The 19,737-nt window shown below is 49.0% G+C and overlaps 1 protein-coding gene across 2 annotated transcripts; it reads left to right on the forward strand.

Moving 5' to 3' along the window:
- The first annotated feature begins 215 nt into the window (after positions 1-215).
- Positions 216-18,229, forward strand: LOC146300981 (lysophosphatidylcholine acyltransferase 1). Of its 2 annotated transcripts, XM_084708545.1 has the most exons (15): positions 216-239; positions 392-559; positions 3,591-3,730; positions 4,709-4,923; positions 7,727-7,839; positions 8,544-8,604; positions 9,040-9,098; positions 10,419-10,453; positions 11,119-11,173; positions 11,386-11,468; positions 11,756-11,881; positions 12,216-12,369; positions 12,842-12,940; positions 13,266-13,407; positions 13,581-18,229. In XM_084708545.1, exons 2-15 carry the CDS (start codon positions 440-442, stop codon positions 13,772-13,774), a joined length of 1,596 nt encoding a protein of 531 aa, XP_084564671.1. In that variant the 5' UTR covers positions 216-239; positions 392-439; the 3' UTR covers positions 13,775-18,229. The 2 variants fall into 2 exon arrangements, with proteins under 2 accessions (XP_084564671.1, XP_084564670.1); XM_084708544.1 differs by lacking the exon at positions 216-239 and having other exon boundaries at positions 249-559.
- The last annotated feature ends 1,508 nt before the right edge of the window (positions 18,230-19,737 follow it).

The raw sequence follows: 19,737 nt of genomic DNA on the forward strand, positions 1-19,737 counted from the left end.
TAGACTAGACCATTTGAATACAAATATACATCATAAATCTTTCAATACATCTTTCATCATTGCATCCATTCAAAAAGTAAGACATTATATATATATATATATATATATATATATATATAGTGTGGATGTAAATTATTACCATCCTTTTCAAATTATTTCCATGAAGAACAAAAGGGGGATAGTACAGTGAACCTGGCAACCCTAATCCTCCATCCCTCCCTAGCGGGACTACTGGCTAGGTAGGCTACTGCGTACTAAGAAAGCTATCAACGACTTCAAATATCCCTGGCTAATCCTTTAGCCCTTTACAGCCCCTTGGAAAAGAACACAATAACCCGTACATCTGAAATAGACACACTCAAGAAACAGCGCTGCGTTTTTTCTCCGACAGATTTTCCTGTCGCTTTTCGATAGAATTCCATCCTTCCCTTCGCAGAGGATGAGGCTGCCAACCAGAAGGCAGTGTCCTATGGAAGGAGATGGGAAGAAGGAGCAGGCTCCTCCATTTAGGAACCCTTTTGTGCACGATTTGAGATTCACCCCCCTGGAGAAGGCAAAGGTAAGATAAGATGACCAAGACGCTTATGAAGGCTGCCAAATTTGATGCTCAATTAGAGTCAACATAATTGGCTCTCACGTTAGGCTAGCAATGCGTTGTCTTGCCTGCTAATCGTGGCTAGTGCAGCAGCAAGCTACATGTTGCTCATCTTGCAAGCCTGGTGGCGTTAGCGTTGGCAAGCTACTTAGCTAGCAACTGTCTTGACACGCCATGAATAATTTCAGATCAGCATCATCAGCATCACGGAGCCAGAGGTTATAGTTTGATAGCATAATGACTCTAGCAAAGACAGCTCGCCTATAAAGTGTTTGGCCAGTAGTGCTGACGTTGGTTAGTTTATATTGTTAGCTTAGTTAGCAACTAATCAATCAAAGGCGCTTCATTGCAAGCTTAGCTGGCCAAGAATTGTAGCATTAACTGACAAGTTAGCTACCTAGCTCATAAATTCGTGACTGAAAACATGATTTAAAGGCCTAGCTAGCCTTATCACTTGTATAGGATGAGGGTCAACACCTTTTGTGTCCCTTGGCTCGTGTACAAACCTACCACAGTGTTAACTAGCAACCTTTAAATACCTTCCATACACCTGTCTAGCCTTCACACTGGCCAACATCACCTAATATCTTCGATCATCAATTTGATGTGTGGAGGCGGCAGGCCATACATACTGTACTGCCGTCATTGTCAGTTCAAGATCAGTGGGAGCTTGACAACCAGTGAGGGCAAGTACCGATAACGAACTTAGCTCGCTGGTCCAAACTGAGAACTTCAGTAGATGCAACTATCAACGTTGCATCAACCATTATATCAGATTGCTAGTGAGGACACTTTTTATGCATTTTAGGTCTTGCCTTGGCTTAACAGGTGCACAACGTCTCCTGCTCTGACAGCCATTTGACTGAAGACGACAATTAAATGAGCTATTCTATATCCATCAATAATCATAGATTAAAATTCCTCTTTGTCTTGTTTATTTTACTATGGGTGCACTCTACCTGTCTGAGTACTGAGTAGCCTACTTCCTCTTGTGGCTTGGCCGATACTGGGCACCACTCCAATGATACAGCCATTTATACTAGTTCCTACTGAAATGACCTTTAAAACTACACAAGTACCTAAGTGGAAGCATCAGAAGCCTGATAGCTTCTCTTATGGACGTGTTCAGTGTTAGAAGTGTTTTGGATTCAGTGACGGAAGAAGTGTCAGTGTTGAGGGCTGTCAGTCCGTGCTCAGGGCTGTCAGTCCGTGCTCAGGGCTGTCAGTCTGTGCTCAGGGCTGTCAGTCCGTGTTGAGGGCTGTCAGTCCGTGTTGAGGGCTGTCAGTCCGTGTTGAGGGCTGTCAGTCCGTGTTGAGGGCTGTCAGTCTGTGCTCAGGGCTGTCAGTCCGTGCTCAGGGCTGTCAGTCCGTGCTCAGGGCTGTCAGTCCGCGCTCAGGGCTGTCAGTCCGCGTTCAGGGCTGTCAGTCCGCGCTCAGGGCTGTCAGTCCGCGCTCAGGGCTGTCAGTCCGCACTCAGGGCTGTCAGTCCGCGCTCAGGGCTGTCAGTCTGCGCTCAGGGCTGTCAGTCTGCGCTCAGGGCTGTCAGTCCGCGCTCAGGGCTGTCAGTCCGCGTTGAGGGCTGTCAGTCCGCGTTGAGGGCTGTCAGTCCGCGCTCAGGGCTGTCAGTCCGCGCTCAGGGCTGTCAGTCCGCGCTCAGGGCTGTCAGTCTGTGCTCAGGGCTGTGTGTCTTCTGGGAGCGGTGCAGTGCCTGGCCAGGCTGAGGTGTGACAGAGTATCCTGTTCCCAGGGTTCATGGTGTCCTGGGGCGGTTCTTACTCCTCTTTCTCAGTCTGTGTAGACATGTGTGTACACACCACACCTCTCCCTTAGGGCTGCAGCATGCATGAATAGACGGTGTCATCTTATTGATAATGTCAACAATACAGTGACGACAAGATAATGCTCTCAGATAGATAATGAGAGCTAGATAATGTAGTCCATGGCATCAAGTTACTTGTGATGGTGTGATGGGAATAGACCTTAGCGTTAGCCTTTTAGGATTTCTGGGGGCAACTGTGGGGATAGTGACTCAGTTTGTCTTTGTGATGGTGAGAGAAGTCTGCTAATAATGCTGTCGACGCCTGTGAACCTTGAGGATTGGGCCCAATAGCTGCCACTGTTCCTCTCAGAAAACAGGCTTGTCTTAGGGAAAATACATCTTTTGGGAAAAGGGGGTTTGGTGTACTTTGGCCTTGTCTGAAAAATAAATAAAATAAATGTGTTTAGGATGTTAGGGCTATGGCAGACCTATCAGTCTTCTTGCTGGCAATAGACCATGAGTTGCAAATGATTGAACAAAAAAGACATGGCCATCAATTCCTCTGTTCTCAGGGTTTTGGTGGCTCGTCTGCAGTGTGGTGTGGCGTACAGGGTGTTGAAAGAGAGCAAGCATGCGTCCCACAGTGGCGACAGCTAAGATGACAGAAAGATAAATGTTGGCATAAGCTAAGCCAGCGATCATAAAAGGATTCCGGAAGAACTATTGCTTTGACCCAGATACACTATGCTTCACATGGCTGTCTCGCTTGATTGAGGAGAGTTTCACATCCGCTAGAACAATCAAAGCAGGCCAAAATGAAAGCAGGCCAAGGACACAATAGTAACATACATTTCACAGTTCTCAGTTTAAACTGATAGGAATAGTTAACATTCTCCTCCCCTCTCCTCTCCTCCCCTCTCTTCTCCCCTCCTCTCCTCTCCCCTCCTTCCCCCTCCCCTCCCCTCCCCATCTCTCCTCCCTTCCCCTCTCCTCCCCATCTCCCCTCCTCCCCTCTCTTCTCCCCTCCCCTCTCTTCTCCCCTCCCCTCCCCTCCCCTCCCCTCCTTTCCTCCCCTCTCCTCCCCTCTCCTCCCCTCTCCTATCCTCTCCTATCCTCTCCTATCCTCTCCTCCCCTCCTCCCCATCTCCCCTCCCCTCCTCCCCATCTCCCCTCCCCTCCTCCCCTCCTCCCCATCTCCCCTCCCCCCTCCTCTCCTCCCCTCCTCTCCTCCGGCAGATCGCCCTGATGACAGTGACCCTGTTCCCTGTCCGTCTGTTCCTGGCTGCGTTCATGATGCTGCTAGCGTGGCCCTTCGCCTTTGTGGCCTCCATGGGACGCTCTGAGACCGCCGTGGAGCCCCAGTGTCTGTGGAGGAGGTGAGCTCCCACAATGCACCTCGCCAAGCCTCCTTGCAATGCCGCCGCAGTCCTGTGTCAGAGAGCCTATATGGGTTGCATCGCTAATCACCAACGGTCTGTTCGAATTAGAAATCCGTTTAGCTTTGCTTACCGGCCACTTTTAGTGTGTGGTATAGCCACATCCTCAATTTAGAATTCAACCTTCCCTTAACCCCCATCAACAACAGCAAAAAAAAAAACATTGTATCCTCCAGCCACATGTACAATCTTTTGGTGTTGTGGAAAAAATGTGTTTATTAAACAGCCAGACCTGCGGACATGATATCTGCAAGGCTAACGAATGACTAAGACGTCTATTTTCGACGTGTTTGATTACGATGCGATCATGCGGAGGTGGCGCAGTCATCCTCTGGCCCCCAGAGACCAAGGCTGGATCTGAGCTTGTGTGGGTGTTGAAGATGAATACAAAACCACCAGGAGTCTAATAAACGTGTTCAGGACTTCAGAGTGGCCCTCAGGATGTATGGACTGCAGTGTGTGTGTGTGTGTGTGTGTTGTGCCCGTGTGTGTTTCGCCTTGCTCACACACACACACACGAGATATACATGGTTATGCATTCCTGAGGAAATAAATGGGAGTGAAATCCAAACAAACCATCCACTGCCAATGCTGGTCACCATCACAATATTTCATTTAGAAGCCACAAAGCCCTGGCCTATTAGCTAGCTTCAGCTGAGCCCCAGCCAGCTGATAGATCAGTAGTTGTGTGTGTGTGTGTGTGTGTGTAGTTCATCCATCTCTGGGGCTCTTTCTTTGCCTGGCTCCTCTGTTGTGTTCTGTGTGGTGTGATCATCAGCAGAGTTCCCCTCCAGCTCCTGGGCTCTTCTCTCTGTGGGGATTCTTTCATTTATAAGGAGGGAGGAATTGGAATAATCTCTCTCTCTGTCTCTCTCTCTCTGTCTCTCTCTCTATCTATCTCTCTCTGTCTGTCTGCAGACTGGTGGATGTAGCTCTGAAGACCATCATGCGGGTCATGTGGTTTACCGGAGGCTTCCACTGGATGTCCGTGAAGGGCCGCCAGGCGTTGCCGGCGGAGGCGCCCATCCTCACCCTCGCCCCCCACTCCTCCTACTTTGACGCCATTCCCGTCACCATGTCCATGGCGTCCATCGTGATGAAGGCTGAGAGCAAGGACATCCCTCTGTGGGGCAGTGAGTGACGCACGCACACAACCTCCACACTATCCCTATCTCTTTGACTGTCCTCCTCTTTACCTCTCTCACACTTTTTGTTTTGTTTGGGGGGGGGGCGTTAATATTCTTACTCCTCTGCACCCCCCCCCCCCCCCCCCCCCTCTCTCTTTGTTCTCCTTTCTTATTTCTCTCACCGCGCCACTTTGTTTTGCTTGATCCAACCTCCTCTCGTTCATTTGACCGGAGCGCCTCACTGGCTGCCTCCCGTTGCCGGTTTGTCGTCGCCGCCTCGGCCCCAAACCGCAGAGCATGAATCACTGGCTCGTTTTCACGAGGTCAGCGCCAGCAGAGGAGGAAGCACCCGCCTCCAGGGCTCCATCCACGTCCCCGAACGGGTCCCGAGAGGGTCGTACCAGCCCCCCCGCCTGCTCGGCTGCTTCAGAGATGGGAGAGAGAGACAGAGAGAGAGACAGAGAGAGACAGAGAGAGAGAGAGAGAGAGAGAGAGAGAGAGAGAGAGAGAGAGAGAGAGAGAGAGAGAGAGAGAGAGAGAGAGAGAGAGAGAGAGAGAGAGAGAGAGAGAGAGAGAGAGAGAGAGAGAGAGAGAGAGAGAGAGAGAGAGAGAGAGAGAGAGAGAGAGAGAGAGAGAGAGAGAGAGAGAGAGAGAGAGAGAGAGAGAGAGAGAGAGAGAGAGAGAGAGAGAGAGAGAGAGAGAGAGAGAGAGAGAGAGAGAGAGACGAGGATCGCTGCCAGCTGCTCGTAGTGTATAAAGATTAGCTAGTATATAAAGATTAGCTACCTTAAGTCGATGTTTCCTTGCGGGGCTGCTGAGAGAGAGAGTTAGCCTTTCTCACCACTGAGTAGTGTGGTCTGTGGGGCGGACACGGTATGCTGTAGCCGTTAGGGAGAATCACTATGTGCCCCATCGGACGACATGCATTTGATATGCAGCCTATGTATTCATGCATGTACCTGTCTGCATACAGGACCTGCTGTCAGTCCTGCTCGTACTGTTTCCTGTCTGTTTCCTGTCTGTTTGCTGTCTGTTTGCTGTCTGTTTCCTGTCTGTTTCCTGTCTGTTCTCAGCCTGGCCTGCTGTGAGATGGGTCTGCCGTGTTGTGCGAGAGGTTTGTCCAGCTGTGAGAGAGGTCTGTGATGGCCAGGCGTCTCAGCTGGGCCGCAACCGCAAGCAGTGTAGGCTTCAGACGTGGCTGAGGGATTGTAAATCAATGCTTGTCAGCAAGCCTGTCTCTAATTGCATCACCAACCCCCCCGCCCCCACACACACACACACACACACTCACCCGTGAGAGCGAGCCCCACCTCCCTGGAACTCCCGGGCCGGGCTAGATAAATCAAGCTCTAATTCAGGGGGGAGAGATTGATGGATGACATCAGTCGTCGTACATCACGGCCGCAGGCCGTAATCCTGTTAGTGCTGTCCTCTCGGGGGGTGCGGCTGAACCCTCGCACGCCCTGATACCCTCAGACACGCAAGGGGGACGGATCCAGCCTTCAGCTCGGGGCCAGGCCTCCAACCTCAGGCTGGTCACCCCTCCAGCCTGTGACTAGTATCCTCCATGTAAGCTCTCATACCTGGCCCTGGAGGGCAGCCTGGTGGTGAGAGGATGTAGGGAGGGCAGCCTGGTAGTGACTGGATGTAGGGAGGGCAGCCTGGTGGTGAGAGGATGTAGGGAGGGCAGCCTGGTAGTGACTGGATGTAGGGAGGGCAGCCTGGTGGTGAGAGGATGTAGGGAGGGCAGCCTGGTAGTGACTGGATGTAGGGAGGGCAGCCTGGTGGTGAGAGGATGTAGGGAGGGCAGCCTGGTGGTGACTGGATGTAGGGAGGGCAGCCTGGTGGTGAGAGGATGTAGGGAGGGCAGCCTGGTAGTGAGAGGATGTAGGGAGGACAGCCTGGTGGTGAGAGGATGTAGGGAGGGCAGCCTGGTGGTGACTGGATGTAGGGAGGACAGCCTGGTGGTGAGAGGATGTAGGGAGGGCAGCCTGGTAGTGAGAGGATGTAGGGAGGGCAGCTGGTAGTGAGAGGATGTAGGGAGGGCAGCCTGGTAGTGAGAGGATGTAGGGAGGGCAGCCTGGTGGTGAGAGGATGTAGGGAGGGCAGCCTGGTGGTGACTGGATGTAGGGAGGACAGCCTGGTGGTGACTGGATGTAGGGAGGACAGCCTGGTGGTGACTGGATGTAGGGAGGACAGCCTGGTCGAACTGTCTTGTCTGAGTCCTTAGCTGCAGGGCTTGAAAGGCCAAGGTGTGAGACTCTTTAGACTTCCCCCTCAAACTGCCAGCCAGCCAGCCAGCCAGAGCAGGGAACTCCAGACAAAATCTTAAATCCCTGATCAGCCTGGCTGACGCGGAGACTCTCTCCGTCACTAATCCTTCCTGTAATAGCAGCGCACAGACTCCTTCCTCCTCCTCCTCCTCGCCCCTTTCTCTCCGCACTCCACCCCTCCTCCCCACTCCCTACCCTCGTCTCACCCTCCCTCCCCCTTTTTCTCCTCCGTCTGCCCAGTCTGCATATCGTGTCTCTCCTCCCCTATTCTCATGTACTCTCCCAACAGTACGGCTTCGACCTCGTCCCCGCCAATGCACAGCTTTTAGAAATGTGACCCCTGAACCACCTCTCCAGGAAGTGAAAGTAGCGCGAGCGACATTCGTTCGCCGCGGCAGGAAGCGTCTGCGAACGATCCTCTGTTTACGATGCGCAAGCATCATGCTCACATGGAAACTTTCCAACTCGTCTTTGCACTCAGAGAGTTTATTGTCTGTCTGTGTTCCCCCCCCCCCCCCCCCCTTCCTCCCACCCAGCGTTGATTAAGTACATCAGGCCTGTGTTCGTGTCGCGCTCCGACCAGGACTCCAGGAAGAAGACGGTGGAGGAGATCAAGCGCAGGGCACACTCCGGGGGGGAGTGGCCTCAGGTACCAGGAGCTCTCTCACACACACACACACACACACACACACACACACATAACAAAAACACACATCAATGCGTGTACATGCGTCATACCCGCACAGAGCACCCATATCACACAGCACACCCCAAAACAAGTATACACATGCCGAGCACTCCAAACAAGTATTGCACAGCACACCCGAGAGCAATTACAATACACACACACACACGCACGGCCAGCACTCACAAACAAGTATCACACCACCTCCCCAATTGAGTAAATGTTCCTCTCCATCCTGCTGGGTGGAGACGAACATGGTTACTGGAGGGGCTGGTAAGTGGCCGGCCAGCACACAGGGAGAACACACACACACACTGGCAGTTGTAGTACTGTAGCAAGCGTGAGGCTGGAAGAGAACCTTTCGGAAGGTAGTCGAGGCCAGAAGGTCCAGACTGAGGAGAGAGGGAGAGAGAGAGGAGGGGGAGGGGGAGAGGGAGAGAGATAGAGAGGAACCAGTGTTGGTCAGAAGTGTTGTGTGTCAGGAGGGGGCGGAGTGATTGGTAGAGACAGACCATCATTCGGAGGGGGGGGGGGGGGGGGGGGACTGTTACCATAGTAACGCAGTAGACGAGGGTTGCTCTTCTTCGTGTGTGATGACGTTCATGTGCTGGTTTAACACCAACATGCAATATGTGTCTGATTAGTTTTTTTTTTGTTGCATTTTACAGATCATGATTTTCCCAGAGGGAACATGCACCAACAGATCCTGCTTAATCACATTCAAGCCAGGTATGGTTTATTTCCACGGGTGTGCGCACACTCATGCGTGAATACACACATTCCCCCTTCCCTGTTCCTCTCCACATGCCCTCATGATGCTTGTTGTTCATTATTAGTCACCATGACAAGGAGACCTCGGCATTTCAAAACTGCCGGCTGGGTTTGAGAATTGTCGTGCTTCTCTTATGTCACACCGACTCCAGTCACTCTGAACGGCTGCAGATCGTTCCGACTGCTCTTTAAATAATAATACTTAATCTTTTCCATTAATATATTTTTCTTCCTCTCTCAATGGTCTCACAGTATGCCTGTTCTGTGTCTGGGAATCTGTAAACATGTACTCGTCAAGTCTCTACAAGCTATAATAGTACTACTAATAATAATGTAATCTGTTTTAGTATGTATTTAATTTGGTGCCGGCTGTTCCTTCTTCCTGCTCTGCAGGAGCCTTCATTCCTGCTGTGCCAGTGCAGCCTGTGGTGATTCGCTACCCAAACCCAATGGTGAGAAACCAACCACTTACCCCGAAATACCACACCTCCTCCAATCACTGTCCTCCATTGTTCTGGCCTTCTGGATAAGGTCCCATGTTCATATACACGAGGTGCCCTTGACTTGCTAAATGAAAGCAGTGTCTACATATGAAAGGCATCTTGTGGCATGTTGAAGTTGTCAAAACAAACACCCTCCCTACCCTCACCATACAGACTGGAGAGCTCGCTCGTACAAGTTTTGTAGTTGGTGGCTGTTTTGTCATATTTAGGACATCTTGTACTGGCGGTTTTATTTTTCCTCAAGCACCCCTACTGTTTGCCTGGACCCCCCCCCCCCCACAGACACACCCAGCCCGCCCGCATCCCACAGTGGGGGGCCGGGCATCTCTGGCTGTTTTTTGAGGGGAGGATTTCTTAGGAAACATTGATTGGTCGTGGTCTCACTGGGGTGTCTGGGCATCAGCATGCAAGTGTTCTCGGATGCTTCCTGTCTGCTAGTGGGATGTCTGTTGGCAGTGGAGCCGTGCCTCTGGGGCCCTCTTTAATGGGACAACTGACTCCAGCTGAATACATTTCGGTTTCTGTTCAATCCAGAGCGGGCAATTAGGCTCCCGAGTGTGATCCGGCTATTGTTGGACACTGACGAGAGACTGTTTCAACAGAGGAGTGTTTGTTTGTGGAGTTTTGTGTGTTCCTGTGTTTTGGGCGTTGTTGAGCTACTGTTGCTAAACACGCTTTTTTTTTTCTTCATTTTCTTCATTTTTATTCCCTCCCTGTATGTGAGACATTAGGCCTCAGTGTCTACCTTCTGCAGGAATAAAGGAGAAATAACAGGCTAGCATGGAAGCAGGTCTTGTTAGCATTAGCGACGACAGCCAGGCACGTTGTTGACTAGAACAATGACTGTCTTCCTGCTTCATGTCTCTGATATCTGCTGCAGTTACACTAGTCTGGTGTGACTAGTCTAGTCTGGTCTGAGCTGGTATGGCAGGAAACCATCTCTTTTTGTCAGACTCGGTACATGGATGTGACACACTGTAGGAACCCCAATCAGGCCAGACTTTTACTAATGGGGGGGGGGGGGAGGTAGAGGCCCACATTATGTCAGTGAAAGTGGGTTCTCATTGAAGCAGCCATGGGCTGTCTGGTTCGTTATGTCTGTGGTGTAGGTTTGACCTGTTTTGTTGAAAGTTCTTAAAGCTCCCTGTGCTCATCCTCTCCTCTCTCTCCACTCCTCTCAATTACTCTCCTCCTTTCTCCACTCCTCTCAATTACTCTCCGCTCCTCCTCTCTCCACTCCTCTCATTTCCTCCTCTCTCCTCTCCTCAGGACAGCATCACGTGGACTTGGCAGGGACCCGGAGCGTGAGTATCCTCGCACGGAGAAAAAAAAACACACTGATCATCTAATCCAGCAGGAAAATAAGAATAACCAAGCAAGCTCAGTGAAACTCAGCACTGATCAAACAGCAAGCCCAGACTACCTAAGCACACACTGGGAAGCTCCACCATCAGAAACCTAGGGAGAAGCCACAGAGCCCTGATCAGTCTAGTCCTGTCTTCCTGGAGGCCTGAAGGCTTGTGTCTAGTTCTGTGTACCAGGGAATAATAATTCTTTATTTATATAGCACATTTGGTACAAGAATTGCAGCTCAAAGTGCTTTACATAAAATCAATCAAAACAATATTCTAAGTAGTGAGAATGCGGGTTGGATGAAGGTTAGACGCAGAGCGGTGGTTGACTGAAGCTCTGACACACACTGGTTGACTGAAGCTCAGACACACACTGGTTGACTGAAGCTCAGACACACACTGGTTGACTAAAGCTCAGACACAGACTGGTTGACTAAAGCTCAGACACACACTGGTTGACTGAAGTTCAGACACACACTGGTTGACTAAAGCTCAGACACACACTGGTTGACTGAAGCTCAGACACAGACTGGTTGCGTACACTTTCTTGGCCCTGTTTCACATTCCCTCGTCTTGCCTGGTCATCATTGTTTCACCTCACATTTTCCTTTATCTAGGTTTAAAATCCTGTGGCTAACACTGTGCCAGTTGCACAACGAGTTTGAGATTGAGGTAAGTGGGATGATTATGATAATGATGATGATGATCATGTTTTAGCCCGTCCCTTCTTTTAGCTAATATTCCGTCACAGTGTCAAAATGACTTCCCGATGGGCCGAGCTCAAAACAAACACATCATAAAGTCCTGTCCAGAGCCTTTCCTGTAAAGTGGGTCATGCTCTTCCTGTGTGTGCTTGTTTACTTGTGGTCTTCCTCTCCGTCCAGTTCCTCCCCATCTACACCCCTTCTGAGGAGGAGAAGAGGAACCCAGCTCTGTTTGCTAACAACGTCAGACGGCTCATGGCCCAGTAGGTCCTCCTCAACTCTCGTGTTTATATACAGTACAATGCATGATGTGTGTGTGTGTGTGTGTATATATATATATTTCTGTGTGTGGTGTATCTCTCTCTTTCGCTCGCTAGCTAGCTTTTGGTCTCTATATCTCTCCTTATCTCCACGCCTGACTTTCTTTCGCTCTCTCACCCCCCCCCCCCCCCCCCCCCCCCCCGCCCTCGCGCGGACGTGAGGCTCCAGGGTCTACATCGCACCCCTCCTCAGTGCCACCTGGTTCAGTGTCTGTCTCCTGTCGTTGCAGGGCCCTGGCAGTGCCCATCACGGACTACTCGTTTGAGGACTGCCAGCTGGCCATGGCAGAGGGCCAGCTCAGGCTGCCCGTGGACACGTGCCTGCTGGAGTTCGCCAAGCTGGTCAGGAGATTGGGGTGAGTGTCGCTCCGCCTGGGCAGGTCCCGATCTAGATAACACGGACATCTGTCACTCGCGCTCCGGCCGTGTCATGCGATGCGGCGGAATGTATGCCATCTGCACAAGACGCCAGGGAGAGTTTGTGACCGTCCAGAAGGATTCAGCAGCTTAGCTAAATACGCTCCCTCAGCGGCAGAGCTGTGTGCGGTCTGGAATGGATTAGAAAAGATCTTGGGCCCCCGTCTCGTCCAGCAGTGTGATTAGTAGGAACCCCAAAGGAGGGGCCGGAGAGAGGGGGGGGGGGGGGGTTGTGAGCTGCTAGTCTTGACCAGCTGTGTGGTGCGCCGTCAGGCTCAAGCCCCGGAACGTGGAGAAGGTCCTGCAGGAGCACGGGAACCGGGCCCGGAAGTTGGACGGAGAGAAGCTGGGGCTGGAGGGCTTCTCCCAGTACCTGGACGTCCCCGTGTCCGACATGCTGAGGGACATGTTCGCCCTCTTCGACGAGGTGAGGACGCCCGGCGGGCTGGGGGGGGGGGGGGGAGGCGTTTGGATCGATCTGGGGCAACGAAAACCAATGTCACGCCTGGTTTGCAGCAGTTGGACTTGCATGCCACTCTGCTCGAAGCGCCTCTCGTTTTTCCGTTGGACACTTTCTGTTGGCAGCCATCGTGTGCGAAGAGGCAGTCTTCAACGGGTGACTTTTAGTTGGCTGAAAGACGTGGCGCGGGCAGTGTTATCTTAATGCTGTTAATTCAGACCGTGGAAGGGCTTCGTTGTCTGACATATTAAAAGACATCAAAATGTGGCCTGGAGGCTGGGAGACTATGGGAAGCGCAGCGCAGTGTTAATGTCAGTGGTTTTTAGGTCACGTGAGGACTCGCTTGTTAGCGGGCTCGTTGTCTTACACTGCTTTGTTTGGAGGTGATTGGAGTTCCCGTCTCGTTGTGTTCAGAATGCTTTTCTAATCCAATCTCCAGCATGACGATAACTCCATGGACATCAGAGAATATGTCATCGCCTTATCGGTCGTGTGCAGACCGGCAAGAACTCTGGAAACGATGAAATTGGCCTTCAAGGTATGTTCTGCTCGAGGGTGTATCCTCACCAAGTGGGTGCGGGGGCTGGGATGACTTAAAAAAGATATATCTTGTAATATAATGTGACATTTTCTATTTTGAAATGGCAACTTCTGTCCTCTGACTGTCCTGAAACAGCCCTTCGGGTCCTACTCTCTGCGGGGCCGATTAGAAGCACATCTCAAATGTGTTCATAGAGATGGGCTTTGCAGGATGGGTAATATTACACCCAGTGTGTCATAGAAGGTGGGGGTCGTCCATGCGAGTGCTATCCTCGAGGTCAGACAGTGACGGTGTACGCGCGTGTGTGTGTGTGTGATCCGAGATGTTTGAGGCGGAGGAGGACGGGGCGCTGACGGAGTGCGAGCTGGCCTGCATCCTGAGAACGGCCCTGGGAGTGGCTCAGCTCCGCGTGACACGCCTCTTCAGCGCCATCGACGTCGACGACACGGGCAAACTCACCTTCGGTAAGAAACCCCTCCCTCTCCCACCCTTCCAATCCCACAATGCAGCTCACCTCGATGGGGACACGCCCTTGTTGCCGTGTTCCTGTTGACGTCGAGCACGAGTCCTGGCGGCTTGGTCTGACCATGCCCCCTCGGTAACGTTTGTCTTTGTGTTTGGCGCCCCCTCGTGGCAGACAAGTTCCGGAGCTTTGTGGCGCTGCACCCGGACTTTGCCGAGGAGTATCTGTACAGGGACAATACAAGCCTCCACAGCTGCGGCCACCACGCCAGGCCAAGCCCCTTAGCCAATGGGATCTGCCCCGACTTCAGCCCCGCCGACCACCACGACGACCACACGAGCGCCAGCAAGCTGAAGAAACACAACTGAGCCAACAGGTTTTACCCAGAAGCCACCTCTCCTGGAGAGAGTGTGGTGGTGGCAAATAGTTTCAAGGGCCTGAGCTGTGGGTTGTACCTAGTCAGAACCACCAGTATAAAGTTTACCCCTTATTGTTTCTACCAGTATTAGAAAATGTTATACTGTTCATTTTTTTGCGTGGTGATCGAAACATTTAGTTACTTTTCTTTGTTTTTGTTGTTTTTTTTGTTGTTTTTTTTTACATTTTGTAAAAGTTTGATTTTGTTCTTGGAAAGGAACATTTCAAAAAGCCAAACGGGAGGCACTCTAGATACAATGCTTAAATACTTGAAGGGTGATAACTTTTTTCCTTTCCTTCTAATCCAGGGTTTTTTTTCTTAGACTGGTCCTGACGGTGCATGTTTGTTTCAGATATATACAAACGAGGGAAGCAACAACAACAAAAAGGCCCTAGTTAGTGAAGTAAACTTTTTTTTTTTGTGAACTCAGTGATTGTTTGTTTGTTATCCTTCTTATTCTTTCTAATGGTAGCTGCCTTTTTTTATGAAACCCGAGCAGCAGTGGTTGGGGAACTTAAGGGCCTTCAGAGCACCAGTGACAATTTTATGACCAATCCTCGGCAAGGATTCAAACTTCTCAGATTTGAGGTGCGATAGGGCGAGAGACCACAAAGGAACTGGTTGATTCAAAATGAGCCTGTTATATATTATACACAAATACATATATATATTTTTTTTCTTTAGCTCAGGGTTCAGTAACAAAAAATGTAACTTGTAAGATGTCATCACATGACAAGTATGGTTTTTCCTCGTATTCTGAGCATGTTATCTTCCCGCTGGGCGTTCAAGCGCTCTTTAGAGCACATCCTATTCTCTTCACACAAACCGTCTGCTCCCAAACTCTATTTTTTCAGTCAGATATGCAGAGCTTATTTTTCAACAAACAAAAAAAAAGGATGAAAAAAAAAAAAAATGATATACTGGTATGGACCAAAAATAAAATGTTCAAAGTGGCGGGTGAATGTGAGGTTAACTTCAGTTGGCGGTGTTGTCATATTGAACCAGTGGTGTATGGCTTTAAAGGGAAGACATTGTTTATCATACTGTGTACCTCGTGGTGCATTGTTGTCGTTTTCATGGTTTGGTGATCACCGAGGTCCCAGACTTTTCTCTCAACAACAGCTCCTTTCAGCTAACACAACCTTCCTCCTGCCTGACTGTACACTGCATGTGAGACACTAGTAACCAGCCCACGTTCTCACTCTCACACACTCCCTCCAAACAGTACTCACTATGTCTCAACTGCTCATGAGTGGAGAAGCCAAAACATTTGAAATGAACATCTCGGAATTTGTTTTTGTAATTTTTTTATTCCATCTTATAGATTTGTCGCCCTAAAGTATTCGTTTTCTCTCTCCATCGCGGTTGTGACTTTGATGTCTTCCTGGTTTTTGTAGAAATGAAGGACAGTGGAGCTGAGGAGGCATCCTACCATGGAGTGAAACGATCGCGTTCTAGAAGAGGCATTTGTTAACATCTGCTGCCTGCACCTTTGAAATGCACCGTCACATCTAGTTTAGGCCCAAGGAATTCATATTGGGGGGGGGTGGGATTATTTTATGATTGGCATGATATTGCCAATGTGCCCATAACTTTACTGGGTAAAATATTCCTTAGTCATTAGATTTCGGCCAAGTTTTGTAATGCACATAGCCACATACTTATTGTCCTTACCTTACGTATACATCTATAGCATGCCATTTTATGTTTGGTTTTATGTATGGGTGTGCAGTTAATTACTGTACATATAAACACGTTTTTTAGAACGTCTTATAGCATTGCCTATTTTTGCCATTTGACAAACATGACCAGGTGTTGTATGTATTTTAACTCTTTGCTGACAATATTTTAAATAACAATTGTTACAAATGATTCAAAGTAGTTTTGAGATTTAGAACTGTTTTAAAGCTCACGTAGAGGAGCTCTGCTCCTGTGTCGTTGTGACGCACACAAAATGTTGCTTATTTCAATCATTGGTGGACAATTTAAGAAATGTCATTCTAGCCTGGTTTCCCCTCCCCAAACCTGAGGTATCCACACGCCAACCCTTTTCTTCTTCTGTGGTGGGCCAAGTGGCCACCTGGGTCACAGGGGGTAGCACCATGAGGAAGAACCTCCTTCACACTCGCTCACCTTCATAAAGCTTTGCCCCGCCCACCCGGTGGTTCCCCGCCCACCCGCTGGCGCCCCGCCCACCCGGTGGTGCCCTGTGTGTGAAGGGGTGTGGACGAGGGCCCACCTCGGGGAGCAGTCTCCCAGTGAGAGGGGCGGAGCCTCTCTGATCTCCCCTCGTGCTGGTGAGATGTAAACTGTAACATTGTTGTTCTGCCACATTGTCCTTGTTCAGCACAGTTTTATATGGCTTTGAAGGAACCCAAAGTAGAGATAGAAGGGAGCAATGGACAACATTCCGTTTCTGCTGAAGGAACCCTGCCGTCTGAAGTGAATTAGTATATTTGTAACGCGCATACATGGATCTGTGTATCTACAATTAGAATATCACAAAAAAAAGTTTAGTTCCACATTTTGTATGCTTTGGGGTTTGCCACTGTAGCATCTGTGAGATTCATAACCATCAAAGCCCAACATGGATTTTCAGTGGAGCAATATTGAACATCCTTACCTTTTTCCAGATTTCCTTTTAAAAGAGTTCCGATATGTATTTTGAATATTCCAAATGCAGGGCATTTAGGGAATTTTTGATATACGTATATGAATAATTTTTTGTTCACTGCCATGATGATGTGCGATCTCCAAGCCTGTATGGACTGTATCAACGATCTAATTAAGCCTCGTTCTCCTCCTATTCCTTTGTATGATGATTGTTTTGTGTTGTATTCCTGAAACCTATTTGAAAGTGTATTGCTGTCAATGTTATTATTATTATTATTGCTAAGTTGACTGCTTAGATACTAAAATGCAGATTTCATATGGAAACCGATAGCCTTGAATCTATATGATTTTTATGATTGAATGAGAATGTATAGACAATCTGTCACAATCAGAAACTACTCTCTCTCTCATATATATTTATATATATATATATATATATATATATATATATTTATATATATATATATATATATATATATATATATATATATATATACACAATGCGCGCACACATATACATATTTTATATATATATATAAATACGTATATGTGTGCGCGCGCGCTGGTGTACAGTAACAATGTACTAAAACTCATCTTTTCCATACTGTAGGTTTTGTATCTTGCTCCTTTGAGCTTCATACCATCCTTAGTTTAAGCTACAGGTTGAATGAAGAGGTGAGGGTTGGGTGTCAAGCCTTGACGTGCTGTTACTAACACGTATGACAGGCCTACCGCCCCACACCAGCCGGTCACAAGGTAGAATCAGATTAGATCAAAATCGTATTTTATCCACACTCCCCATGAATACATTCGGGACCGTTTCTATGTATTTGTGTTTGCACTTTAGAGCTTTTCATCGCTTTCTTTTTCTGTTATCTTTTCTATGAAATGTGACTGAGAATGCTGTCTGCATGTCGCAGCGGGGCTCCCCCATAGCTCCACAGTCTGTTAGGGTAGTGCTTGTGTTCAAATCTGTTCTATAAATGTTACAGAATAGGGAGATACAGATCCGACTGTGTACAGCAGTGTCATCTCAGGATAGTGACAATGCTGTAACTTGACTTTGAAGACTGGAAGAAGAGTTAACCCTCTCATTTATTTACAGTCTGAACTAATGGAATGAGTACAGGATTGGCCCCAGCCCTTGTACAGTACATGAACTCGTATTGTAATTGACAAACCTTGGCTACCATGTCAAGTTCTTCGAATGCTAAATGCTTGTGAGCTCAAAGACCGTCCAAGGCTGTTAAATAACCCGAAATATGGCTGGATTGTCAAGAAAGCTGTGAAATAGTTTAGATTTGTCTTGGGTTGCCTGGAAGTTGGGGAGTTTACTGAGGGAAAACAGAATTGGGTCCATCCTTTTCATATTTTGCTCGCTCATGGTGTCGGTCTTTAGTTTTTCAAATACCTCAAACACGGAATCATTCACTTTTATATTATTATTGTTCCAAACACAACCTGTGAGAGCTAACGCTGTGTATCCTCAAGCTGCCTACTACCTGGACAGTGTCCCGCAGTGAACTGAAGACGAAAGACTGCCCGAGTGATCTCGATCCGCCTTCGAGTGATACCTTGTCTTTCCGATGGTCCACTGTGCACGCCGTGTCGCTGAACATCCTTTTGCTCCGTATCTTTGGTTTTTATTTGACGTAAAAGTCGACGCTTTCCTTTTAATATATACGAGGAGTCATTTCTGCAAGCTACTTTTGAACTTTGTCTGTTGGAGACTGCTGTATGAAGATATAACTTGTCAATGTGACTCTTTTCAAAATAAAACATGAGGATTTAACATTGTCTCTGTCTTGTGATTGGGTGCCTTTGCTGTTCAATTCTTTCAGCGCTCTGACAAGGGGCCTTACTGCGTTTTATCTGGCAAACCCGTGTGCCAGATTAGCTGTGAAGGACCGACCCATTACCACAGACCTGTCCACATGACTAGATTACCCCAGGGAAGGTGCAATGTCAGGAACCGTTTCAGAAAAATTTGATCATGCAGCGTCCTCTGGCCAAGCAATCATGGGATTGCCCCTACTGACGACGTCAGGACAAACCCAGAACACCCATCACAGCATGCATCTAAAAGGAGATCTGCCTCCCTCTTGAGGTTGGATACGCTCCCTATCCTCCATCCCCAGAATAGTGCCCTGTCACTGTCGTTATGTCCACCTTCTAACACGTTATACGTGATAACGTCAGTTAAGTAACAAGTGATGGCCTTAGAAAGGATAGGTCATGGGTTCAACACCAGTGTTGTACTCTTTATAGTGCCATTAACCTTTTTGCAAGGGATTCTTTAGACTGAGGGAACAGGGAACTTGCTCTTATTAACCATGTATTATTGATCAGACCTTGGCTTTACAGGGGTTGTAGATATAAGTGGAGGTTAGCACATGCCACTTTACTGACCTGTGTGTTCCTTCTTTTGACCGGGTGTCAGTGACATTTAGTTATTCAGGATTCGACTTCAGTCAGGAGCCCTGTTAGACGGATGGACGAGCGGCTACCAGCTCATTCTCTCCCTCTTACCCGCTGTCAAGTCATGCATGTCTGTCAGGTCCTTCCCACCTAACCCTCTGTCTCTCGTGTTCTCATCCTTTCTATACCTGTCCTCTGTGTCCGCTTCTCTCCTTCCCTCTTGGCCGCCCTCCATCTCTGACAGCACTCTTTCTCTCTCTCTACCTTCTTCTAACTCTGACGCCAGTCATCCTAGTTCAGCGGGATCGTGGAGCAGCAGCACGATGGCAGGCCTCGTCTCTCATGGCTGATTGGATGAGAGCACATTTGGACTCATGAGCTCACTGGGGAAATGATGAGCCTGCCGGAACATGTGTTAAAACAAGAACAGCCCACATTTACGACGGGGAACTGGTACTGCACTGTCTTTCAAAGTGAGAGGGAGAGGGGTGAGGGACACACACATTCACAGAAGTTTTGTGCAAGCCACTGTGGCTCCACAAAATGCGCACGTGTGTTTCACGGGATATATTCAGATACCTATGAATTGAGATCTACAATAGACCCCCCCCCCCCCCTTCTGAATCAACATGGCCAGTACAGTGAGAGGACTTGTGACTCAATGGAGAGAGGGGTGTTCCTCTACCTGTTGTTCTGCTGTCTTTGCTTGTGTTGCTCAGAGACCGCTGAGTGATGAGTGATTGACTGACAGGATGTGACATTATGAGTACACCCGAGCCTTGGATTAAGTTAGATTGGTTCCCCATCCCCCCCCCCCACCCTCCTCTTTTGGTCCCAGGTGTTGTGTTATTAAAACCAGACACTGTATTTTGCAACGTTACC

The sequence above is a fragment of the Hypomesus nipponensis genome, chromosome 2, assembly GCF_054491055.1.
Source record: "Hypomesus nipponensis isolate SF chromosome 2, ASM5449105v1, whole genome shotgun sequence".
NCBI lineage: Eukaryota > Metazoa > Chordata > Actinopteri > Osmeriformes > Osmeridae > Hypomesus > Hypomesus nipponensis.